Genomic DNA, 27,552 nt, shown 5'->3' with positions numbered 1-27,552 from the left:
TGGATGTATGCTCCTTGTATACGGTTATTCCACATCAGCAGGGGTTGAATGTCTTACGGACTCATCTGACACATTCACCACATATGGAATTTCCGTCTGAATTTTTATTAGAACTTACTTCATTGGTTCTCACGTGCAATCATTTTGTTTACAAAACTGATTATTACTTGCAAACTGCGGGTACGGCGATGGGGTCTAATTTGGCCCCGTCGTACGCTAATCTCTTTATGGACAATTCTGAAAATACATTCATTTTACCACAATATGGGCACAAGATTGCTTTTTTTAAACGCTTCATCGACGACATTTTCCTTCTATGGTCTGGCACCGAAGGGGAATTTGTCGAGATGATACAACATCTAAATTCATTAAATAACCCTATTCGGTTCACGTATTCCATATCTGATTCTTCTATTAATTTTTTGGATGTCACCATTGCAAAAATAGGTAACAAATTTGATACCACCTTATATCGTAAACCTACTGATCGCAATGTGACACTATTGGCGACCAGTCATCATCCGCCCTCTCTCAAACAGAGTTTGCCCATCTCACAATATCTCCGAGCAATGAGAATTAACTCGATTCCAGAAAAAAGAGATGAACAATGTTCTGATATTACAGCACGCTTTTTGGAACGTGGGTATTTAAAATCTACACTTTCACAATGTTTGAGTAAGGCCACCCGTATTTTTAACGGTGAAGATTCCTCCTGTAAACGTCAAAAAAAATCAAAAAAATCGTATGATTTTTCCTACACAATTTGACGGCTCTGTTGAGGTAACTAGGAAATCTCTTAGAAAACATTGGCCTATTATCTCTTCGGATGCCAACTTACCCTTTAAGGATATATCAGCCCCTATGATGGCATACCGTCGTGGGGCCAATTTAAAACAGCTACTGATGAGACCCACCATGTACCCTGAGCCCCAGATGTCACATTTGCAGTTAATGCAGGCTAAACCAGGCTGTTTTTCTTGTGGAGGGTGCACTACCTGCCGTTCCATGATAACAGGTCCCTATATTTACCACCCGCATACTGGTAAAAAGCTTAATATTAAATTTCATTTACATTGTAGGTTAGAATTCGTGATATACATGCTGAAGTGCCCCTGCGGTTTGTGCTATGTTGGCATGACATCTCGTCCTTTTAGAGACCGAATGGCCAACCATAGGTCTACCATCCATACGGCCCTTGCTTCTGGCTCAACCGACAAACCAGTTGCCCGACATTTCTTGACAGCTAGGCACCAAGTAGCCACTCTCAAATGTCAACTCATTGATTGGGTACCCCCCCCTGTTTTGGGTGGCGATCGGATGCTAGCACTGAAACAAAGGGAAAGTTTCTGGATCCACACATTAAATACTGTGGCTCCCAAAGGCCTCAATGAGGCTAATGCCCTCAATATTTTCATTTAAGATATAATGAGTAGTATTTTTCCTGTGTGGATATCCCGATTCTGGGTCTCTCTGTCTTATCTGTTTTTTGTCTATTTGTATATTGATATGTTTTATTGTTCGTGTTCTTCTACTGTGTTCTCTTTGGTGCGTCTTCCCAGGTCCCTAACAGATTGTAGCGGGAAACCTTCCCCAGATTGTTCCTTTACTAAACTAAATTGGTTTATCAACATTGGCATTAATATTCTCTATTAATAATAGATTAATAATGATGTTTTGAAGTCATGATATACATTGTCTGTTGTGTAGGAACTAACGGGTTAGGTGTCTTTCTCGATAGGTGATTTGCGCTGAGTTTACCTTTTATGACTATAATAGGTTTCTTCAGTGTTTTGTTTTTCTGTCCTTAGTATTTTCTTTATTATAGTACATTATATTATAATAGGTGAGTGTAGTACTGTTAGCCATGGGATGATATACATTGAAACGTGAGTTGTCGATTACGTCGTCACGTTTCTCTTGACGCCGCATTGTGCAGTGTCCCGTGTCACTTCCGGGTTGTGGAACGCATACACTTCCTGATGGTGACACGCGGAAGAGCGTGTCCGAGTGGCCGCGAGTATAAACTTGATTCTCCGTTGCTTTGAGTTTACTTACACATTGGGCAGTCTTGTCAGTTTGTATCATAGGAGGTCATATTAGTGATAAGTCCCTTATGGGATTGCCGCAATTAATGTTTATCATATAGATCTTGTGTTAATTGTACTTCCGGTCCAGGGGTCAATAAATAGTCAGCAGCTACGCTTGTGAGATATGCAGCTGTCTGACGCCCACATGGTACCGGCTTCGTGAGTACTGTTTTTTAGCTTGATTGACCGGCTTGTTGTTTTACTACTGGTCAGTCTAGGAGATTCATCCTTTGTCTAATATTTTTGCAGTTGACACGTACTATTTGACATGTCCTTTTGTCGGGACAGCTGCATCATATTCTCACCTGTTTTTAAACTTCAGGTACTTCCTTGTTTAATTTTTTTGTTTGTTTGTTTGTTATGTCTTTGTTGGATCTGAATTTTTATGTATGATCTAAGATGTGGGATGATTGAACCCCTTCATATTCATTACAGTGATCTGTGACCTAAGGAGTCCCACATGAATTTGAACTTGATTGATTTGACTCATTTTGCCAGTGCAGGTAATTCCCAGCTGCACTTCTGATTGACTGTATACACGCTGGCAATTCATTGGTGATTTTGCTATGAATGATTGGTTGTTTTGGTGCTTATGTTTCACAGCAGTCACCCTCAATCTGGGTTTTTTAGGGGCCTGGGAGGCACTGGTGGTGGTGTAACATGTAACCATGTTATTTTAATCTTGTATTGCATGTATTAGGCTATATTGTTCTTTTTTACTATTGTTAAAATGTTCTATAACGTTTATATTGTTGTAGACATTATGAGTGTGCCGGTCTTGAGAAAGGCCCTGAATAGGACCGAAACGTTGACTTTAAAAGGCATTACCTTTGATCTTCATTAAAGGAATTGAACTACAATCAAGTCTTATGGACTGTTTTTTGGCGCGAGTGCACCTTCCACAGTTGTGGTAGAAGCAGTGTGTGTGTATATATATATATATATATATATATATATATATATATATATATTTATATATTTATTTCATCCTATACATTTCTCTTTACAACAAGGTGGGCTGAAGAAGCGGTTTACTAAACCATTTCTCGACTTGTAATCACATCTATTTCAGACTTAATTTTCATCAAAACAAACCAAAAAGTTGCCCACTAGATAATAGTGTAAGTAGGAACCAATGTACATGGTACTGTAGGTCAAAATATAGAGAAGTACTTTCCAGGAATACCATTTAAATTTACAGAGCAACATCTTACATATTATTATTAATAGGCTGGTCAGGATATCATTTAGCATATCTACTTTTTGAAATTAAAGGACGTTTAAAAAATAAAATAAAAATGATTACAAATAAAAGAACATTTCTCAAACGGACACAATGTATGTATTCACACGGACAATCAAAAAGTTGCTTTATTAATTACAGTAGTAAAAGGTTTTGTAACGCACTCAATATGGTAAATATTACTGTAACGGTCTGGCATCAGACCTGTCACTCTACAGAACAGATGGCCTTACACTTTGCTAGCCACCTAACATATAGTATGTCCCCCAGCGTGCAGCCACGCTACCTTGCCGCCACGTAGTCTTGGGGCATCAGGAGCGAAACTGCTGGTCCCCCGCAGTCAGCACACAAAGCCTTGCAGCCCCTACATACAGTCCCCTAGTGCAGCACACTGGGGGATAACACACTGAAACACCGCCGGAGAGAGTCCAGGCTGTGGCACATCAAACAGCACAGAAAATACAGGAGCCTTGTATTCAAGAATGTAATACATGTAATCACATATTTAAAAGTGACACATAGCACCAGCAGCATTAAAAAAAATGTTAACTATTGGTCCATTTAAAAATGGGTTAACACCTTCAGTGCCACAGCAGCCATTTTAATCACATGGGCCGGGATTGTTCCTTACGGACACAAGCATATGTGTAGAAAATAGATATATTACAGATAAGGAAGTTCAACAACTTCTGCTTTAAGACTTCGTAATTACAGTGAGGGTTTTGACTGTTGTGGAGGGTGTCTTTTTGTTTACTCATCAATAGTTTTTGTTAGAGTTTTAAAGAAATCTTGGGATACAGAAAAAAAAAAAAAAAAAAAAAAAAAAAAGAAGGGGAGGGTTGGGGTGGGGGAATACAATAAATCCACATATATAACATAACAAACAGGAATAACATAAGGATAGCGAATATACTAATCATAACACACCAGATAAATATATTCAATATTGCATCAAGAGGAAGAATCTTTATTTTAACTATATTAGAGTGCATCAGTTAGTAAAGTTTCTGAACAAGTTGCGCACCTTCGCCTTCCGTGGCATATTCATGCCATGGCCACCACTTCACATAAGAGGAGGCCAGTACCGATTATGGCACAGAGTTTGTTTCCATTTCATAGTGAAAATGGACTTTATTTTACACCTTAGGCAAAGGGGGAGGATGAGGCTGCTTCCAATTCTGACCTAGAGCCGCACGTGCTGCTATACATATATGGCCAACCACATTTGAGATGGTTGCACTAATACAGGATACAAATGGAGAAGTGCCACATCAGGGGAGGGAGTTAAAGTGATCCCTATCCAGAAAATAAGAATTTACTTACCGATAATTCTATTTCTCATAGTCCGTAGTGGATGCTGGGGACTCCGTAAGGACCATGGGGAATAGCGGCTCCGCAGGAGACTGGGCACATCTAAAGAAAGCTTTAGGACTAACTGGTGTGCACTGGCTCCTCCCCCTATGACCCTCCTCCAAGCCTCAGTTAGGATACTGTGCCCGGACGAGCGTACACAATAAGGAAGGATTTTGAATCCCGGGTAAGACTCATACCAGCCACACCAATCACACCGTATAACTTGTGATCTGAACCCAGTTAACAGTATGATAACAGAGGAGCCTCTGAAAAGATGGCTCCCAACAATAATAACCCGATTTTTGTAACAATAACTATGTACAAGTATTGCAGACAATCCGCACTTGGGATGGGCGCCCAGCATCCACTACGGACTATGAGAAATAGAATTATCGGTAAGTAAATTCTTATTTTCTCTAACGTCCTAAGTGGATGCTGGGGACTCCGTAAGGACCATGGGGATTATACCAAAGCTCCCAAACGGGCGGGAGAGTGCGGATGACTCTGCAGCACCGAATGAGAGAACTCCATGTCCTCCTCAGCCAGGGTATCAAATTTGTAGAATTTAGCAAACGTGTTTGCCCCTGACCAAGTAGCTGCTCGGCAAAGTTGTAAAGCCGAGACCCCTCGGGCAGCCGCCCAAGATGAGCCCACTTTCCTTGTGGAACGGGCTTTTACAGATTTTAGCTGTGGCAGGCCTGCCACAGAATGTGCAAGCTGAATTGTACTACAAATCCAACGAGCAATAGTCTGCTTAGAAGCAGGAGCACCCAGCTTGTTGGGTGCATACAGGATAAACAGCGAGTCAGATTTCCTGACTCCAGCCGTCCTGGAAACATATTTTCAGGGCCCTGACAACATCCAGCAACTTGGATTCCTCCAAGTCCCTAGTAGCCGCAGGCACCACAATAGGTTGGTTCAGGTGAAACCGCTGGAACCACCTTAGGGAGAAACTGAGGACGAGTCCTCAATTCCGCCCTGTCCGAATGGAAAATCAGATAGGGGCTTTTACAGGATAAAGCCGCCAATTCTGACACGCGCCTGGCCCAGGCCAGGGCCAACAGCATGACCACTTTCCATGTGAGATATTTTAACTCCACAGATTTAAGTGGTTCAAACCAATGTGACTTTTGGAACCCAAACTACATTGAGATCCCAAATTGCCACTGGAGGCACAAAAGGAGGCTGTATATGCAGTACCCCTTTTACAAACGTCTAAACTTCAGGGACTGAAGCTAGTTCTTTTTTGGAAGAAAATTGACAGGGCCGAAATCTGAACCTTAATGGACCCCAATTTCAGGCCCATGGACACTCCTGTTTGCAGGAAATGTAGGAATCGACCCAGTTGAATTTCCTCCGTCGGGCCTTACTGGCCTCGCACTACGCAACATATTTTCGCCAATTGCGGTGATAATGTTTTTGCGGTTACATCCTTCCTGGCTTTAGATCGGGATAGGGATGACTTCATCCGGAATGCCTTTTTTCCTTCAGGATCCGGTGTTCAACCGCCATGCCGTCAAACGCAGCCGCGGTAAGTCTTGGAACAGACAGGGTCCTTGCTGGAGCAGGTCCCTTCTTATAGGTAGAGTCCACGTATCCGTGAGCATCTCTTGAAGTTCCGGTTACCAAGTCCTTCTTGGCCAATCCGGAGCCACGAATATAGTGCTTTCTCCTCTCCATCTTATCAATCTCAGTACCTTTGGTATGAGAGGCAGAGGAGGGAACACATACACTAACTGGTACACCCATGGTGTTACCAGAGCGTCTACAACTATTGCCTGAGGGTCTCTTGACCTGGCGCAATACCTGTCGAGTTTTTTAATCATGTGGACGACTTCTGGGTGAAGTCCCCACTCACCCGGGTGGAGGTCGTGCTGAGGAAGTCTGCTTCCCAGTTGTCCACTCCCGGAATGAATACTGTTGACAGTGCTATCACATGATTTTTCGCCCAGCGAAGAATCCTTGCAGCTTCTGCCATTCCTGCTTCTTGTGCCACCCTGTCTGTTTACGTGGGTGACTGCCATGATGTTGTCCGACTGGATCAACACCGGCTGACCTTGAAGCAGAGGTCTTGCTAAGCTTAGAGCATTGTAAATGGCCCTTAGCTTCAGGATATTTCTGTGAAGTGATGTATCCAGGCTTGTGGATATTCCTTCCCTGTGTGACTGCTCCCCAGCCTCGCAGGCTGGCATCCGTGGTCACCAGGACCCAGTCCTGAATGCCGAATCTGCGGCCCTCTAGAAGATGAGCACTCTGCAACCACCACAGGATGGATACCCTTGTCCTTGGTGACAGGGTTATCCGCTGATGCATCTGAAAATGCGACCCGGACCTTTTGTCCAGTAGGTTCCACTGGAAAGTTCTTGCGTGGAATCTAACGAATGGGATTGCTTCGTAGGAAGTCACCATTTTTACCCAGAACCCTTGTGCATTGATGCACTGAGACTTGGTTCGGTTTTAGGAGGTTCCTGACTAGCTCGGATAACTCCCTGGCTTTCTCTTCCGGGAGAAACACCTTTTTTTTTTCTTTTTTTTTTTTTTTCTGGACTGTGTCCAGGATCATCCCTAGGAAACAGAAGACAAGTTGTCGGAACCAGCTGCGATTTTGGAATATTGAGAATCCAATCGTGCTGCCGCAACACTACCTGAGATAGTGCTACACCGACTTCCAACTGTTCCCTGGATCTTACCCTTATCAGGGAATTGTCCAAGTAAGTGATAACTAAAATTCCCTTCCTTCGAAGGGATATCATTTCGGCCATTACCTTGGTAAAGACCCGGGGTGCCGTGGACCATCCCTACGGCAGCGTCTGAACTGATAGTGACAGTTCTGTACCATAACCTGAGGTACCCTTGGTGAGAAGGGTAAATTTTGACATGAAGGTAAGCATCCTTGATGTCCCGAGACATCATGTAGTCCCCTTCTTCCAGGTTCGCAATCACTGCTCTGAGTGACTCAATCTTGAATTTGAACCTCTGTAAGTGTTCAAAGATTTTAGATTTAGAATCGGTCTCACCGAGCCGTCTGGCTTCGGTACCACAATAGTGTGGAATAATACCCCGTTCCCTGTTGCAGGAGGGGTACCTTGATTATCACTTGCTGGGAATACAGCTTGTGAAAGGCTTCCAAAACTGCCTCCCTGTCATAGGGAGACGGCGGTAAAGCCGACTTTTGGAAACGGCGAGGGGGAGACGTCTCGAATTCCAATATGTACCCCTGAGATATTACCTGAAGGATCCAGGGGTCTACTTGCGAGTGAGCCCACTGCGCACTGAAATTCATTGAGAACGGGCCCCCACCGTGCCTGAGCTTGTAAAGCCCTAGCGTTATACTGAGGGCTTGGCAGATGCGGGAAAGGGTTTCTGTTCCTGGGAACTGGCTAATCTCTGCAGCCTTATTCCTCTCCCTCTGTCACGAGCAGAAAAGAGGAACCTTTTGTCCGCTTGCCAACAAAGGACTGCGCCTGATAATACGGCGTCTTATTTTGAGAGGCGACCTGGGGTACAAACGTGGATTTCCCAGTTGTTGCCGTGGCCACCAGGTCTAAAAGACCGACCCCAAATGTCCCTTTCAAAGGCAATACTTCCAAATGCCGTTTGGATTCCGCATCACCTGACCATTTTACTGGTAGAATTGGACAATGCACTTATACTTGATGCCAGTCGGCAAATATTCCGCTGTGCATCATGCATATATAGAAATGCATCTTTTAATGCTCTATAGGCAATAATATACTATCCTTATCTAGGATATCAACATTTCCAGTCAGGGAATCCGACCATGCCAACCCAGCACTGCACCTCCAGGCTGAGGCGATTGCTGGTCGCAGTATAACACCAGTATGTGTGTAAATACGTATTTGGATACCCTCCTGCTTTCTATCAGCAGGATCCTTAAGGGCGGCCATCTCATGAGAGGGTAGAGCCCTTGTTCTTACAAGCGTGTGAGCGCCTTATCCCCCCCTAGGGGGTGTTTCCCAACGCACCCTAACCTCTGGCGGGAAAGGGTATACAGCCAATATTTAAGAAATTATCAATTGTTATCGGGGGGAAACCCACGCATCATCACACACCTCATTTTATTTCTCAGATTCAGGAAAACTACATGTAGTTTTTCCCTCACCGAACATAATACCCCTTTTTGGTGGTACTCGTATTATCAGAAATGTATAAAACATTTTCCATTGTCTCAATCATGTAACGTGTGGCCCTACTGGAAATCACGGTTGTCTCTTCACCGTCGACACAGGAGTCAGTATCCGTGTCGGCGTCTGTATCTGCCATCTGAGGTAACGGGCGCTTTAGAGCCCCTGACGGCCTATGAGACGTCTGGACAGGCACAAGCTGAGTAGCCGGCTGTCTCATGTCAACCACTGTTTTTTTATATAGAGCTGACACTGTCACGTAATTTTCAACAGTACATCCACTCAGGTGTCGACCCCCTAGGGGGTGACATCACTGTTACAGACACTCTGCTCCGTCTCCACATCATTTTTCTCCTCATACATGTCGACACAAACGTACCGACACACAGCACACACACAGGGAATGCTCTGATAGAGGACAGGACCCCACTAGCCCTTTGGGGGGACAGAGGGAGAGTATGCCAGCACACACCAGAGCGCTATATATATATACACACAGGGATAACCTTATATAAGTGTTTTTCCCCTTATAGCTGCTGTATGTTTTAATACTGCGCCTAATTTGTGCCCCCCTCTCTTTTTTTAACCCTTTCTGCAGTGTAGTGACTGCAGGGAAGAGCCAGGGAGCTTCCCTCCAACTGAGTTGTGAGGGAAAATGGCGCCAGTGTGCTGAGGAGATAGGCTCCGCCCCCTTTTCGGCGGCCTTATCTCCCGGTTTTTTGTATATTCTGGCAGGAGTTAAATGCATCCATATAGCCCAGGAGCTATATGTGATGTATTTTTTTGCCATGTAAGGTATTTCTGTCATGTTTTATTGCGTCTCAGGGCGCCCCCCCCAGCGCCCTGCACCCTCAGTGACCGGAGTATGAAGTGTGCTGAGAGCAATGGCGCACAGCTGCAGTGCTGTGCGCTACCTTATTGAAGACAGGAACGTCTTCTGCCGCCGATTTTTCCGGACCTCTTCGCTCTTCTGGCTCTGTAAGGGGGCCGGCGGCGCGGCTCCGGGACCCATCCAGGCTGGACCTGTGATCGTCCCTCTGGAGCTAATGTCCAGTAGCCAAGAAGCCCAATCCACTCTGCACGCAGGTGAGTTCGCTTCTTCTCCCCTTAGTCCCTCGATGCAGTGAGCCTGTTGCCAGCAGGTCTCACTGAAAATAACAAACCTAAACTAAAACTTTCACTAAGAAGCTCAGGAGAGCCCCTAGTGTGCACCCTTCTCGTCGGGCACAGAAATCTAACTGAGGCTTGGAGGAGGGTCATAGGGGGAGGAGCCAGTGCACACCAGTTAGTCCTAAAGCTTTCTTTAGATGTGCCCAGTCTCCTGCGGAGCCGCTATTCCCCATGGTCCTTACGGAGTCCCCAGCATCCACTTAGGACGTTAGAGAAAAGATGGTAAATATGATCAACCTCTCCACAGGAGTCTGCCGGCCAAATAGGGTGTAGGTGAGCTGGAGTGTGGTACAGTCTCTATTACACTTTAATATGCATTTCTAAATGATGAAAAACATTTGGATATGCGATAGGGGGGGTAATTCCAAGTTGAACGCAGCAGGAATTAGGTTAGCAATTCGGCAAAACCATGTGCACTGCAGGGGAGGCAGATATAACATGTGCAGAGAGAGTTAGATTTGGGTGTGGTGTGTTCAATCTGCAATCTAATTTGCAGTGTAAAAATATAGCAGCCAGTATTTACCCAGCACAGAAATAAAATAACCTACCCAAATCTAACTCTCTCTGCAAATGTTATATCTGCCTCACCTGCAGTGCACATGGTTTTGCCCAACTGCTAAAAAATTTCCTGCTGCGATCAACTTGGAATTACCCCCAGGATGCAGTGTAGATCAACTCCTACTGGGTATCAGACGTAGAATGGCCCAGGTCACACTCCTGCCACTGGTGGCCTAGAGCAACGGCCGCTGAAACTTACATTTCTACTCACAACCCCGTGCTGGCGAGCAGAAATGTGTAAAAAGTGGCCCTTTTCAAATCGCACCCAGCACTTTAGTCGGGTTTTGTCCTCTTATGCAGCTAAACCCAGACTGTCTGGGCACATTCAGCGCAAAATAAAAAAATAAAAAATAGAATAGCACCCCACGATCTCCCGTCACTTTAGGTAAGAGAGTGGGCAAATAAAACAATTGAATTCCCCAGTGTCCTAACTTATCACAAAATGAGAAATCACCCCAACATCTGCTAGACGTAAGGTCTCTAGGGGGTATACCAGCTGGCTCAAGGTACTTCGTGACACTACTTAACCAGTGACAAATCAGAGTACTGAAACAAAACTATAGGTGGGAGAGAATAACGATCCCTCAAGCAAGAGAATGTAAGTAGCAGGCCCCTTCCATTAGGTCACCCAAATTTGAAAATACCCTTAAGTGGTCTATTTTTGCAGCCTTGGAGAGAGATAAAGTACCAGCCAATCAGCTCTTAACTGCCAGGTTACAGGCGCTGTTTGAAAAAATGACAGTTATGAGCTGATTGTTTGGTACCCTCTCAGTAAATAGACCCCTAAACATAAATTGTTATTTAGCTGAATTCATATAATCATCCTAGATCGGTAGTGTGGCGTTATGCTGCTGCCACCGTTAAACGTCTGTACTGAATTATTTTTTTATTTTATTTTTATTTATTTTTTATTAACAGATGCAAGAATATGTTGAATAGACTCTGCAATAGTGAAGCTAAAACTAAGTGTGAATAATTTCAAGGCTTATTTGGTTTGATCCAATTAAATGTATTTCACTGGTTTATCTCTGGGATGCGATAGGGAAAGGAAGTCAATAAAAGATAAACAGTTACATTTCTAAAAAGTGAAACCATGGATCACAGCGGAACACTACATTCATTTCAGCAGTGCAAAAAAATGTCTGCCATTTTGTGGTGTGAACACTTTAAAGCCAGCTTAAAAGCCTGATTTTAATATGGGCAGAGCAACTGTCAGAAAAACAAGTGCAACATGGATAGTAGTTATAGATTTTACTGGCAACATCTAAACCAATGCAAGGCTTTATAATACATATTAAACTGTATACAATCCCAGACAGCCACAACAGTTATTACACGAAATAAGGCCTTTATATGTATCCACAGTGTATTATCCATTCACAACTGTACTACATACCATTAAATTGTAGTTGCATTCATCATTGACACTTTAAGTAAATTTTAGTTGAAGGACAGGCAACTTTAATGAAAAACAAGACAAAAACCCCCACAGTACTGTGTTGATAAATAAAAAAAACCTTCATCTGTAAATTGATATAAGAAAAACTAGAATTATAAAACACACCTCCTATAATTTATATAGTATACAACTTTCCAGAAAGAAGAGAAAACAAAACTACTACTAAGTTATGCTAGCATCAATACATTTTTTTTAAAAAGCCAGTGAGGTAAACAAATGGCTGCCTTGTTCTGTACCCTACACAAAGTGATCATGAAGGGCTGTGGCAGCAACGACTTCGACTGGCCAGTGGTTGGAGGTATCTGAACAGATCAATATGTTCATTCCCTCCCGCCATCCCAACATTTGCTATTACAACAGCAGCTTTTTGTCATGTTTGGTTTCAGTGCAAGCACACTGGGTTGTAGTCCAGAAACTTCAAAGGCTGCATGAAAACCGCTACCAACTTTAATGAGAGATTTCGGCCAAATTGAGTTTTGTCTGCCAGTGTAGGAATCCAGCACCTTGTCGCTCAGCAACAAAAGTGACAAAGATTTATTTATTCCCTCTACGATTACTCTAGCATAGTGTCCGCAGAGCAATCCTAGCGAGGAGACAAGATATCCAGGTCAGTGGTGTAACATTTATATAAAAGGAAAAAAGTATTACAAAAACAAATCAAAAACCCCAAACACTTAACCAGCAGAATTGTTAATAAAAATAACATTGCCAGGATGACACTGTTATTTGTATACAATAGTAAAAAAGTGCAGTCAGGACAATGCATCTGGATGCTTACCACAGAAAAAAAAAAAAACTCCACTCAAGTAATTTCAGTATTGTAGTAGTGGTAATGAACTCTATGTTGGAAAGCACTGGCATGTGGGCTGCGTCGTCCCATAAGACAGTTGCTCACAGTTCAGTATATAACATCACAGCATCTAGTGTAGAAGTGCCAAGTAGATCTTGCAGTGCTTCCTAGACCATAAAATCTTGGAATGGCCAGTAGGAAATACCTGGAAGAATTTGGCAACAATATTCTGCTCACTTGATATGTTTTACAAGATAAAAAAAAACTTAAAAAAAACCCATTAAGCTGCTGTAACAGGCATTTTACGCAAGTACATTGATCAAAGTGTTTTTTAAATGGACATTAAAGCCTGCACACATTTGAGATGGGCTGTCCTTCTGAACATGATAGAAGTGATTCCAAGAATCAGTATGCCATCAAAAAAGCAATACTAAATCTAGTACCAGTAGGTATGGATGTATCCTGTTGATACAAAGAGCTACTTCGCAGACCTCATAGTAAAACAGTAGACATAGAAAAAAAAAATGAGATTATATACACAAAATGTACAGAGGCCTGACTGTACATTACATGTAATTCCACATTCTAATACTGGTATACAAAAAAACCTTCATTGCCTGTGTTAAAAGGGGATTTCTACTCAGGATAATTTTCCTCATTGCTAAGGCACACCTCTGCTTGGTTTTCCTGGGGTGGTCTCTCCTGGTTAGCAATATCCGCTATTGCCAGCGCGACCACTATGACTATTGGCAAATCTGAAATGGTCTGGACAACATGCAATAGTGTTGAGACTGGTGTTGAAGCCACAGCAAAATAGCCTTTAGGATGGTCTTCATTGGTAGACTTGCTGACGGTGGTCTCGCTGGCCTGTACAATGGTGATGCAGGGGTACAAAGGAAGTAACTTTTACTATAATACAAATCAGGGCCAGGACAAATTGTGAAAAATATCCTCATTTATACTGCCAAAATAACAGCTCCCACAAGAAATTATTACCTGCAATCTGTTAAGCACCCAACTTGATTTACAAAAAAAGACCAGGTTTATAACAGAATACTCTTCTATGGCTCACAGTCCAGGAGAGAGAGTGGGAGGGTTGGGGGAGGGGGGCGGTTTGAGGAAACATGGTCGTTTAAGCCATTTGGTGGCCAGGGAGAACTGCAAAGCACTGCTGTGAAACTTGTTACAGACCTTTAGTATTGTGTTTTTACAAAGTTGCAGTTTACAAATTTACAAGCTCTTGTGTGACAAACTGTTTCAATCTCTCAAGATATTGTCCGTAAAGTTCCACATCATTGTGTCCTGCTCCTTCTACCCACAGTGGTTCCACCGGCCTCTGGCAACGCTCAAACAGTGCCAGGCCGTGTGAAAAGTCAATGACTTCGTCTTCTGTGCCATGGATTATCAGGACCGGGGAAGTTATTTTGGAAATTTTGTCAATACTGTAAGAAAAGAAAAAAGTAACATTAATTGTGCAACAGATTAAAAAAAAAAAAAAAAAAAAAGCCTATTCACAGGATCAAACTTAGAATTCACTACAAAACAAAACACGCTTTTAGAGAAAATTAAATGGATGTTTCTAAACTCTTCACCCGCTTTCAAATAAATATCCAATTTGCTAATTTTTATTAACACTGCTGTGTGTGTGGGAAAGGTGTGGGGGAGCAGCCAGAACAAAAACACAACTTTTTAGTAGAAAACCATATAAGTGCTAATGTGGATTTAAAAGCATCAGAAAATGAATGTCTACAAGTCACTATGTGGGGCATACTAAATACAAACCTAAATCGAAAGTCCTTTAAACAAAAATATTCTGGGGTTTACCCTTCAATTAAATTACCAGTGGGTAAGTCTTCAGTAAAAAGGAGGAGAGTATGAATCACACAGTAAGGCGGTGCAGTCCGAGCTTATCATTGAGAGAAACACATATAAGGCTTTTGCTTTAAGAAATGATGGAAGTCAAACAAAAAGTAGAGGGTGGACAGTCCCGCACTGGCTTTGGTGGCTGCAATTTTTCTACTGAAACTATGCTAATCCATTTATCATTAGGATTCCAAAGCAGAAATACTTACTTAGGGAATGCATCAAAACAATAGGTTTTCTTTGTGTCTGGAAAGGCTACCCTCATGCCAGATGTAAGGGGAGAATGAAGAATCACAGCAGCACTTTCATATCGAGCAGCAAGATCCACAGATGGGACAGTTCCTATGCTCTGGCCATATATGATGACATGCTCCGGACGTATACCATACCTTAAGAAAAGAAACCGTTTTTATTTTTTTTCAAAGGTTTAATCAAGTCAAACTGGTTAGCTTTAACACTGGGGTAAAGACAGAGCTACAAAACAAAGATCTACTAGAATATACTTAAAACATAAATGTTGAAAAATATATACAGTACATGCCTTTAGTACATATCACAGATTAACTAACATGGTCATCAGAAAGAGCTAGAAGCATTTATAATATTGTGCGCTAGAGAACTAGTCCTAACTCTTATTATATAGTGCATACATTCCGGGCTGAAAGTGTGGCAGCTCTCACTTCCATCACCAATTAATATGTACAGAATCATGGTTCTTCATAAAGATCTCCTACTCATGTACAATTAGGAGTTATTAAAATGCTCACTAGTTATAGTGGGCTGTACTTCGATATCTTGGCTGTCGGGATCCCGGTGCCCAGCATACTGACGCCGGGATCCTGACCGCTGGAATGCCGACAGTGGGGCGAGTGCCAAAGAACCCTTTGCGACTCACTGCGCGCACCACGCTATTTACTCTCCCTACAGGGGTGTCGTGGACACCCCAAGAGGGAGAATAGTTGTCGGTAACCCGGCGTCGGGATATCAAATGCTTCCGGTTATAGAGAATAAGTAGTTTTCATTCCTTTCTGAAGACACTAGCTTTTTAGAATTTGGAAAATAAAGCCAATTCATTTATTTTTATTTACCTTTAAATCTTCACAGCAGGCAGGCATTCTCAATTTTTTTTTTTTTAATTAAACACAACTCATAACATGAAATAGATAAACTTTTTTTTTATCATGAGCTGATCTGCAACTTGTGCAGGCAAGTTTCACTACAGAATCGTTTTACAGCTTTTACTTTTCGTAAATATAAAATTAGTCCGATTACATTTGTACTTTTAGGGAGTGATCCAGTTGTTTTCAATGCTGCAGCCACTAGATGGTGCCCAATGGGGCAATTTATTTATTTATTTACAGTTTCTTATATAGCGCAGCAAATTCCGTTGCGCTTTACAATTTGAAATAACAATAACAAAATGGGTGATAACAGTCATAGAGGTAGGAAGGCCCTGCTCGCAAGCTTACAATCTATAGTCAATTGTTGCTATGTTTGGTCTCAAGTGCTGCGGGGAGACTGTGGCAAGACAAAATGTCTGAAAAGACTGTGGTTTGGCTGCCCTAACCAGGACTTTAGATGGGGTTTAGCCGCATATAACAGCTAAACCCATCAATTTTGGCGCAAGAAGCACGATAATTAATAGGTGCCTAATTAATTAATTAATTAATTAATTAATTAATTATAGTGCCACCCAAAACAATTGGAGTTTAACTACTCAATGGATATTTTTTAAGCAAAGGTTACTCCAAAAATGTCCATTTCTTTAAAAGTAATTAAGCTAAAACCATTTTTAAAAAAGCAAAAGTAAATAAATTTTATTGAAAATAAATATGCCTAGGGAATATCTCCCTCCCCCTGTATGCATAGATTGGCCCACAATGTAAAATTACCTCCCACACCTCAGTGGCAATAAATACATAATATTACCCTCCACCACCTTAGCTGTAAAATATACCTTACTGTATAACCCCCCTCCTCCCGGTTTAAGCCAAAAAATACACGGAGATGGGACAACAAAGTCCTCCTCCAGTGCCTTTGCTCCGGAATGTCAAGGACCACTACAAAACTGTTTGGTGAGCTGGAGAGCAAAAGGTTTTCCTTTACAAAAGCTGGGCAATGCAGCAGGATGGCATGGTAGCATCAGATGTGACCTTGTCAGCTAAAGCCCAGCTGCCTGCAGTCGTATCCCACACGACCTAGCCAGTTAAGTGGTTAAAGGAGAGGAGAAACAATTTTTATGTTTGGATACAAAACAGACCTACTTGTATAACACAACTTCTTGGTTAAGTGTTCCACGATGGAATATAGTAGTCAATAACAGCAAAGCATACTGTTTAGGTTAAAGAGTTTTTTTTTATATATAGGTGTAAGACCGTTTTAGATGAAGTTCATATAAAAAGGCATGATGCTGAAACATAAGACTTTATACTGACATATTTCCTTTCAAAACTAGATTCCTTCTCAGAACTGTGACAGGCAGACCCTTCTCATGAACTCACAGAATAACAGTGCCAAAGCACGGAATCCGCACATATAAGGACACTGTTCCCGTATTCAGAGAAAATCTGCTCTAAATTTTATTATTAGGTTGTATTTTGCAGCACTGGAGATTGATCAAAAACCTCAGGATCTACTTCATATGCTAAGTACTTAGAGCAGAGGCACCCAACCTGTAGGCCATCATTTAGATCAGGAGTGGGGAACCTTTTTTCTACCGAGGGCCATTTGGATATTTATAAAATCCTTCAGGGGCCATACAAAAATTCTCAACTTAAAAAATGACCCTGCCCCCCAGTAGGTCTGCCCCTTAGAGGTACTGTGTGTGCGCGCCGGAGGCGCGCACGCAGCAAAAAAATGGGTGTGGCCAGTTAAAATGGGACGTGATACACATATGCCCCCAATAGTGCGGTGCCAGATCCACAATTGCCCCCCACAGTGCCAGGTATACAAATGCCCCTCACAGTGCCAGGTATACAAATGCCCCTCATAGTGCCAGGTACACAGATGTCCCCACAGTGCCAGGTATACAGATGTCCCCACAGTGCCAGGTATACAGATGCCCCCACAGTGCCAGGTATACAAATGCCCCCCACAGTGCCAGGTATACAGATGCCCCCACAGTGCCAGGTATACAGATGTCCCCACAGTGCCAGGTATACAAATGCCCCTCACAGTGCCAGGTATACAGATGCCCCCACAGTGCCAGGTATACAGATGCCCCCACAGTGCCAGGTATACAGATGCCCCCACAGTGCCAGGTATACAGATGCCCTCCCCCCTCCCCTCTGTGCTGCTTACCGTGGGACACGGAGGAGAGCGCGGCTGTCGGGTGGGAGCGGCGGCGTGTAGTATTTCAAACCAGCCGCCGGTTCGAGAGCCAATCAGAGCTCGCGGACCGGAAGCCGCGGCTCCTGATTGGCTGCCGGTCCGCGAGCTCTGATTGGCTCACGGACCGGCGGCTGGTTTGCAGTACTACACGCCGCCGCTCCCACTCGACAGCCGCGCTCTCCTCCCTGTCTCCCTGTTCTGACAGCTGAGACACGCTGCCGCCGGACTGAGCGGCAGCGTGTCTCACTGACACAAGCTGGTGGGCCGGACCAAACGGCTTCGCGGGCCGTATACGGCCCGCGGGCCGGAGGTTCCCCACCCCTGATTTAGATAATTATATTCCAGTGATAAATGGACTTTCTGCCTCACATGGCTTGCAAGGATCTAATTTCTTTACCTTACTTTCTGAAACACCATGGGCCAAATGTAATAGATTGAGAGTTTCAGAAAATGAGAGATTTGGTAAGGTTTTGCAGATTTTTTTTAAAGTGGCAATCATTTACACTGCAAGATCAACCTGGTTTTGTAGTGTAAAGGATTGCCACTTTAAAAACAAAACAAAACCTGAAAAACCTTACCAAATCTCTCACTTTCTGAAACTTTCACTCTATTACATTTGGCCCCATGAGCTAGGTTTGTTTTTGCATTTTGCAGGCATCAGTGCCTGACCTCTCCTTCACCCCCATACGTTTAGGACTCTATAGCCCTGTACACAGAGAGATGTGTGCTGATCGAGGGGGGGAGGCGGCAGCTCATTTCACTCAGTGGCGAAATGAGTGACCTGCTAGATTGTGGCCAATCTAGCACCGGCGACAGCGATGCGCGTGGCCGCGCATTGCTATGGGGCATACACACGGAGAGATCCGTGCTCAACTTCTAAGCAATCCTGTCAGATTGCTTAGAATTTAAGCATGGATTTCTCTGTGTGAACCCCCCTTATAGTAGGTGGGGGGAGGTGGTGGTGGTGGTGGGGGATTCAAATGTTATTGTCCCCAATCTCCCATCTAAAATGAAGGGAGATCTCAGGGGGTGATTGTCATTTGATGCCCCATATCATGTCACTTAGTGTCAGGTTTAGCCACGTAAAGCGGCTAAACCCGAGTAAACTAATGGGCGCGATCTGGGAAAAGTGTCATTTGGATGCCCAAATGGATCACTTTTCACACACCTGCCAGGGTTGGGAAGCTGAAAAGTAGATGCCCAAACGGAGCTAGATTTGAATATATCCGTTTGGCGCCATTTAGTTGCTGCAGGCATCAGGAATATTTAAATCTCGCCCTATTAGAATCACTTCATGATGTGCACAAACGCAAGTTACTTTTGAATCAATTGGTTTAACAAATATACTAATTTAAATACATTATTACACAGCTGTGATAGAGCAGTTATGGGTGGAAAAGAAACATGTATTATGACTACGTATGAACTCCTTTTTATGGCCAACATTCTATTGCATGACAATCAATACACTTCTTTATGACACACATATATTTAGAATTATTGATTAACCAATCCAATAAATACAGGCTTTCCTGATACAGTGTATGACCTGGAACCTGCCTCCTTAATTCATCTGCAACAGTGCACTTCTGTTTCTATTATGGTACCAGTTGCAAGCTACATGGCAGCTTCAGGGGCGGGGGATAACACAATGCGAGTGCTGCATGATGACATCAGTGCTTACTGCAATATCTTAAGCTGCATAGACACGGTGCCATTTTCCGTGCGATATGGACTATATAGTCCATATTGTGTATAAGATTGCGAAGCTGATGCGCGGTCGCAAGAAAATATAGTGTGTGCAGGCGGGGACGATAATGACTACATGCCTCTGGGCACAATATAGTGAGTATCGGTCAGAAGCCTGCATCACACCATGTGTATGTAGCTTTACACTAATTACCAGCCCGCCAAAATGACAGAACAACATAACTGGAATCTCATTGCTGTGCGCGTCTGACGGAGCAACGCTTTAATTGCTCAATCAAGTGCCATCTAGTGGCCGCCGGCGCGCAAATCACTTGAAACCCCCCATAGAGGCGAGTAGTAGCATTAGCCTTATACTATATAGCATTGACAGGGAACTATTGAAGAGAAAAAATAAGAATTTACTTACCGATAATTCTATTTCTCGGAGTCCGTAGTGGATGCTGGGGTTCCTGAAAGGACCATGGGGAATAGCGGCTCCGCAGGAGACAGGGCACAAAAGTAAAGCTTTCCGATCAGGTGGTGTGCACTGGCTCCTCCCCCTATGACCCTCCTCCAAGCCAGTTAGGTACTGTGCCCGGACGAGCGTACACAATAAGGGAGGAATTTTGAATCCCGGGTAAGACTCATACCAGCCACACCAATCACACCGTACAACTTGTGATCTAAACCCAGTTAACAGTATGATAACAGCGGAGCCTCTGAAAAGATGGCTCACAACAATAATAACCCGATTTTTGTAACTATGTACAAGTATTGCAGATAATCCGCACTTGGGATGGGCGCCCAGCATCCACTACGGACTCCGAGAAATAGAATTATCGGTAAGTAAATTCTTATTTTCTCTATCGTCCTAGTGGATGCTGGGGTTCCTGAAAGGACCATGGGGATTATACCAAAGCTCCCAAACGGGCGGGAGAGTGCGGATGACTCTGCAGCACCGAATGAGAGAACTCCAGGTCCTCCTTAGCCAGGGTATCAAATTTGTAGAATTTAGCAAACGTGTTTGCCCCTGACCAAGTAGCTGCTCGGCAAAGTTGTAAAGCCGAGACCCCTCGGGCAGCCGCCCAAGATGAGCCCACCTTCCTTGTGGAATGGGCATTTACATATTTTGGCTGTGGCAGGCCTGCCACAGAATGTGCAAGCTGAATTGTATTACACATCCAACTAGCAATAGTCTGCTTAGAAGCAAGAGCACCCAGTTTGTTGGGTGCATACAGGATAACAGCAAGTCAGTTTTCCTGACTCCAGCCGTCCTGGAACATATTTTCAGGGCCCTGACAACATCTAGCAACTTGGAGTCCTCCAAGTCCCTAGTAGGTGCAAGGCACCACAATAAGCTGGTTCAGGTGAAACACTGACACCACCTTAGGGAGAGAACTGGGGACGAGTCCGCAGCTCTGCCCTGTCCGAATGGACAAACAGATATGGGCTTTTTTGAGAAAAAAAACACCAATTTGACACTCGCCTGGTCCAGGCCAGGGCCAAGAGCATGGTCACTTTTCATGTGAGATGCTTCAAATCCACAGATTTGACTGGTTTTAAACCAATGTGATTTGAGGAATCCCAGAACTACGTTGAGATCCCACAGTGCCACTGGAGGCACAAAAGGGGGTTGTATATGCAATACTCCCTTGACAAACTTCTGGACTTCAGGAACTGAAGCCAATTCTTTCTGGAAGAAAATCGACAGGGCCGAAATTTGAACCTTAATGGACCCCAATTTGAGGCCCATAGACACTCCTGTTTGCAGGAAATGCAGGAAACGACCGAGTTGAAATTTCTTTGTGGGGCCTTCCTGGCCTCACACCACGCAACATATTTTCGCCACATGTGGTGATAATGTTGTGCGGTCACCTCCTTTCTGGCTTTGACCAGGGTAGGAATGACCTCTTCCGGAATGCCTTTTTCCCTTAGGATCCGGCTTTCCACCGCCATGCCGACAAACGCAGCTGCGGTAAGTCTTGGAACAGACATGGTACTTGCTGAAGCAAGTCCCTTCTTAGCGGCAGAGGCCATAAGACCTCTGTAAGCATCTCTTGAAGTTCCGGGTACCAAGTCCTTCTTGGCCAATCCGGAGCCATGAGTATAGTTCTTACTCCTCTACGTCTTATAATTCTCAGCACCTTAGGTATGAGAAGCAGAGGAGGGAACACATACACCGACTGGTACACCCACGGTGTTACCAGAACGTCCACAGCTATTGCCTGAGGGTCTCTTGACCTGGCGCAATACCTGTCCCGTTTTTTGTTCAGACGGGACGCCATCATGTCCACCTTTGGTATTTCCCAACGGTTTACAATCATGTGGAAAAAACTTCCCGATGAAGTTTCCACTCTCCCGGGTGGAGGTCGTGCCTGCTGAGGAAGTCTGCTTCCCAGTTTCCATTCCCGGGATGAAACACTGCTGACAGTGCTATCACATGATTTTCCGCCCAGCGAAAAGTCCTTGCAGTTTTTGCCATTGCCCTCCTGCTTCTTGTGTCGCCCTGTCTGTTTACGTGGGCGACTGCCGTGATGTTTTTCCCACTGGATCAATACCGGCTGACCTTGAAGCAGAGGTCTTGCAAAGCTTAGAGCATTATAAATTTACCCTTAGCTCCAGTATATTTATGTGGAGAAAAGTCTCCAGACTTGATCACACTCCCTGGAAATTTTTTCCTTGTGTGACTGCTCCCCAGCCTCTCGGGCTGGGCTCCGTGGTCACCAGCATCCAATCCTGAATGCCGAATCTGCGGCCCTCTAGAAGATGAGCCCTCTATAACCACCACAGGAGAGACACCCTTGTCCTTGGATATAGGGTTATCCGCTGATGCATCTGAAGATGCGATCCGGACCATTTGTCCAGCAGATCCCACTGAAAAATTCTTGCGTGAAATCTGCCGAATGGAATTGCTTCGTAGGAAGCCACCATTTTTACCAGGATCCTTGTGCAATGATGCACTGTTTTTAGGAGGTTCCTGACTAGCTCGGATAACTCCCTGGCTTTCTCTTCCGGGAGAAACACCTTTTTCTGGACTGTGTCCAGAATCATCCCTAGGCACAGCAGACGTGTCGTCGGGATCAGCTGCGATTTTGGAATATTTAGAATCCACCCGTGCTGTTGTAGCAGTATCCGAGATAGTGCTACTCCGACCTCCAACTGTTCCCTGGACTATGCCCTTATCAGGAGATCGTCCAAGTAAGGGATAATTAAGACGCCTTTTCTTCGAAGAAGAATCATTATTTCGGCCATTACCTTGGTAAAGACCCGGGGTGCCGTGGACAATCCAAACGGCAGCGTCTGAAACTGATAGTGACAGTTCTGCACCACGAACCTGAGGTACCCTTAGTGAGAAGGGCAAATTTGGGACATAGAGGTAAGCATCCCTGATGTCCCGGGACACTATATAGTCCCCTTCTTCCTGGTTCGTTATCACTGCTCTGAGTGACTCCATCTTGATTTGAACCTTTGTAAGTGTTCAAAAAAAATTTTTTAGAATAAGTCTCACCTAGCCTTCTGGCTTCAGTACCACAATATAGTGTGGAATAATACCCCTTTTCTTGTAGTAGGAGGGGTAATTTAATTATCACCTGCTGGAATACAGCTTGTGAATTTTTTCCCATACTGCCTCCTTGTCGGAGGGAGACCTTGGTAAAGCAGACTTCAGGAGCCTGCGAAGGGGAAACGTCTCGACATTCCAATCTGTACCCCTGGGATACTACTTGTAGGATCCAGGGGTCCTGTACGGTCTCAGCGCCATGCTGAGAACTTGTCAGAAGCGGTGGAACGCTTCTGTTCCTGGGAATGGGCTGCCTGCTGCAGTCTTCTTCCCTTTCCTCTATCCCTGGGCAGATATGATCTTATAGGGACGAAAGGACTGAGGCTGAAAAGACGGTGTCTTTTTCTGCAGAGATGTGACTTAGGGTAAAAACGGCGGATTTTCCAGCAGTTGCCGTGGCCACCAGGTCCGATGGACCGACCCCAAATAACTCCTCTTCCTTTATACGGCAATACACCTTTGTGCCGTTTGGAATCTGCATCACCTGACCACTGTCGTGTCCATAACATCTTCTGGCAGATATGGACATCGCATTTACTCTTGATGCCAGAGTGCAAATATCCCTCTGTGCATCTCGCATATATAGAAATGCATCCTTTAAATGCTCTATAGTCAATAAAATACTGTCCCTGTCAAGGGTATCAATATTTTTAGTCAGGGAATCCGACCAAGCCACCCAGCTCTGCACATCCAGGCTGAGGCGATCGCTGGTCGCAGTATAACACCAGTATGTGTGTATATACTATTTATGATATTTTCCAGCCTCCTGTCAGCTGGTCCTTGAGGACGGCCCTATCTATAGACGGTACCGCCACTTGTTTTGATAAGCGTGTGAGCGCCTTATCCACCCTAAGGGGTGTTTCCCAACGCTCCCTAACTTCTGGCGGGAAAGGGTATACCGCCCATAATTTTCTATCGGGGGGAACCCACGCATCATCACACACTTTATTTAATTTATCTGATTCAGGAAAAACTACGGTAGTTTTTTCACATCCCACATAATACCCTCTTTTGTGGTACTTGTAGTATCAGAAATATGTAACACCTCCTTCATTGCCTTTAACGTGTGGCCCTAATAAGGAATACGTTTGTTTATTCACCGTCGACACTGGATTCAGTGTCCCTGTCTGTGTCTGTGTCGACCGACTAAAGTAAACGGGCGTTTTAAAAACCCCTGACGGTGTTTTTGAGACGTCTGGACCGGTACTAATTGTTTGTCGGCCGTCTCATGTCGTCAACCGACCTTGCAGCGTGTTGACATTATCACGTAATTTCCTAAATAAGCCATCCATTCCGGTGTCGACTCCCTAGAGAGTGACATCACCATTACAGGCAATTGCTCCGCCTCCACACCAATATCGTCCTCATACATGTCGACACACACGTACCGACACACAGCAGACACACAGGGAATGCTCTTAACGAAGACAGGACCCCACTAGCCCTTTGGGGAGACAGAGGGAGAGTTTGCCAGCACACACCAAAAGCGCTATATATGACAGGGATAGCCTTATAATAAGTGCTCCCTGTATAGCTGCTTTTATAATATAATTTTTGCCACTATTTTGCCCCCCCTCTCTTGTTTTACCCCGTTTCTGTAGTGCAGTGCAGGGGAGAGATCTGGGAGCCGTCCTGACCAGCTGAGCTGTGTAAGGAAAATGGCGCTGTGTGCTGAGGAGATAGGCCCCGCCCCTTTTCCGGCGGGCTCGTCTCCCGCTCTTTAGTGTATTCAGGCAGGGGTTAAATATCTCCATATAGCCCCGGAGGCTATATGTGAGGTATTTTTTAGCCAAATAGGTTTTCATTTGCCTCCCAGGGCGCTCCCCTCCCAGCGCCCTGCACCCTCAGTGACTGCCGTGTGAAGTGTGCTGAGAGGAAAATGGCGCACAGCTGCAGTGCTGTGCGCTACCTTTAGAAGACTGAGGAGTCTTCTGCCGCCGATTCTGGACCTCTTCATGTTTCAGCATCTGCAAGGGGGCCGGCGGCGAGGTTCCGGTGACCATCCAGGCTGTACCTGTGATCGTCCCTCTGGAGCTGATGTCCTGTAGCCAAGAAGCCAATCCATCCTGCACGCAGGTGAGTTCACTTCTTCTCCCCTAAGTCCCTCGTTGCAGTGATCCTGTTGCCAGCAGGACTCACTGTAAAATAAAAAACCTAAGCTAAACTTTCTCTAAGCAGCTCTTTAGGAGAGCCACCTAGATTGCACCCTTCTCGGCCGGGCACAAAAATCTAACTGGCTTGGAGGAGGGTCATAGGGGGAGGAGCCAGTGCACACCACCTGATCGGAAAGCTTTACTTTTGTGCCCTGTCTCCTGCGGAGCCGCTATTCCCCATGGTCCTTTCAGGAACCCCAGCATCCACTAGGACGATAGAGAAATATATCACACACACACACATTCTTCATGTCACATACAAACCTGCTGCAGTGACCCTAAAGCATAGGTTCTCAAACTCGGTCCTCAGGACCCCACACAGTGCATGTTTTGCAGGTAACCCAGCAGGTGCACAGGTGAATTAATTACTCACTGACACATTTTAAAAGGTCCGCAGGTGGAACTAATTATTTCACTTGCGATTCTGTGAGGTGACCTGCAAAACATGCACCGTGTGGGGTCCTGAGTACCAAGTTTGAGAACCTGTGCCCCAAAGCATAGGTTCTCAAACTCGGTCCTCATTACCCCACCCAGTGCATGTTTTGCAGGTAACCCAGCAGGTGCACAGGTGTATTAATTACTCACAGACACATTTTAAAAGGTCTGCAGGTGGAGATAATTATTTCACTTGTGATTCTGTGAGGAGACCTGCAAAACATGCACTGTGTGGGGTAATGAGGACCGAGTTTGCAGACCTATGCCCTAAAGCAGGCATTCCCAACCGCAGTCCTCAAGGCACACCAACAGTGCAGGTTTTAGTGATATCCAGGCTTGAACACAGGTGACTTAATTAGTACCTTAGTTATTTTGATTTAACCATCTGTGCTGAATCCTGGATATCACTAAAACCTGCACTGTTAGTGTGCCTTGAGGACCACGGTTGGGAATGCCTGCCCTAAAGTGTCCATCTAGCAGCAGGAACTTAGTATATGACATATGAGCTGAACAGACCAAGCTTAATACAGTTGGGTTTCAGTTTGCAGTTTCTTATTTAACTAGAAAGAAAACCCTCAACCAGACTCCGCATGGCCTGGCTGTTACCAGCAATCATAGCAGAAACTAGCCTCAGATCAGGCCTGAGACCGTTTTCATTTAAAATCTGCAGACAAATTAGGAGTTTGGGCATCTACTTTAAAAGCCTACTGGCTCACAATAAAAAAGTTAATCGGGATGTGATCATCACTCAATTTCATTTGGACTTTTTAGTTTTTTAGAATTCTACCTAAAGTAGCTGCTGGAGGACTTTCCAGCCACCACAGTACAGCTTTAATTATTTCACCAACTCCATCGATCACAGAGATGTGGGATAGCAAAGACGAAGCGAGACACAACAGGAACACTCACTTGTACACGTGACTTCCATCAGCGGCTGCCTACAAGCCCCAGAGAGAGAGACTGGCGTACAGCTATAGCTGTTTCATGCACTGGGCCCAGGACAATGAGGATAGAGGAAAACTGTGCTGACTCAAACTTTCAGTATTCAGCTGCCTCTACCGTAAACCCTTCAGGTGCTGTAATTATTCCCCAGGTTTGTGGTGCATAGAAACAGAGGAGCTGTTTGCAGCATGGAATTAAAGCATACTACTGTACAAAAGACATAACATGCAAGATGTACAACAACTAAACACTGCACAAAATAGGAATGATACACGGATGCACTGTAAATGAAATAAGACAAAAAAGAAGAGATAGGGCTCTGCTGTGAGAGTTTACCATCTAATGGGGAGGGGAAAAGCGGAGACAAGACTGGAGCACATACTTTAGGATAGTGCTTCCCAAATGCGGTCCTCAAGACACCCCAACAGTCCAGGTTATAAGGCTATCCATGCTAAGGCACAGGTGACTTAATTAGTACCTCAGTCAGTTTGATTATATCTGTGCACAAGCAGGGATATCCCTAAAACCTGGACTGTTGAGAGTGTCTTGAGGACCGCATTTGGGAACCACTGCTTTATGAAATACAAATACTTATAAAAGAGTCCTTAGACTTACTTCCATGAAAAGGCCATATTACAGTTTTATTACATGTCGGCTAAAATGAATGGGGGAGGGAATGTAGTGTAACCAGCATCATAAAGCAGCTGACATAGCAGATGCCATTATATCATACTTGCACTAAATTTAGAGAAGATATAAGTTCCTTTCAGCAGTCT

The 27,552-nt window shown here is 44.4% G+C and overlaps 1 protein-coding gene across 1 annotated transcript in view; it reads right to left on the bottom strand.

The window, feature by feature from the left end:
• Positions 1-11,792: 11,792 nt before the first annotated feature.
• Positions 11,793-27,552, bottom strand: part of ABHD17B (abhydrolase domain containing 17B, depalmitoylase) — a 60,805-nt gene continuing 45,045 nt past the window's right edge. The window contains exons 3-4 of the mRNA XM_063913885.1: positions 14,878-15,057; positions 11,793-14,247 (exon numbers count right to left, since the gene is read on the bottom strand). Coding sequence (XP_063769955.1) covers positions 14,028-14,247; positions 14,878-15,057 — 400 coding nt within the window. The 3' untranslated portion in view covers positions 11,793-14,027. The remainder of the gene's footprint in view (positions 14,248-14,877; positions 15,058-27,552) is intronic.

This window comes from Pseudophryne corroboree, chromosome 1 (assembly GCF_028390025.1).
Source record: "Pseudophryne corroboree isolate aPseCor3 chromosome 1, aPseCor3.hap2, whole genome shotgun sequence".
NCBI classification, from domain to species: domain Eukaryota; kingdom Metazoa; phylum Chordata; class Amphibia; order Anura; family Myobatrachidae; genus Pseudophryne; species Pseudophryne corroboree.
Note: the sequence above shows the minus strand (reverse complement) of the source record. Positions and strands in the feature narration are given on the sequence as shown.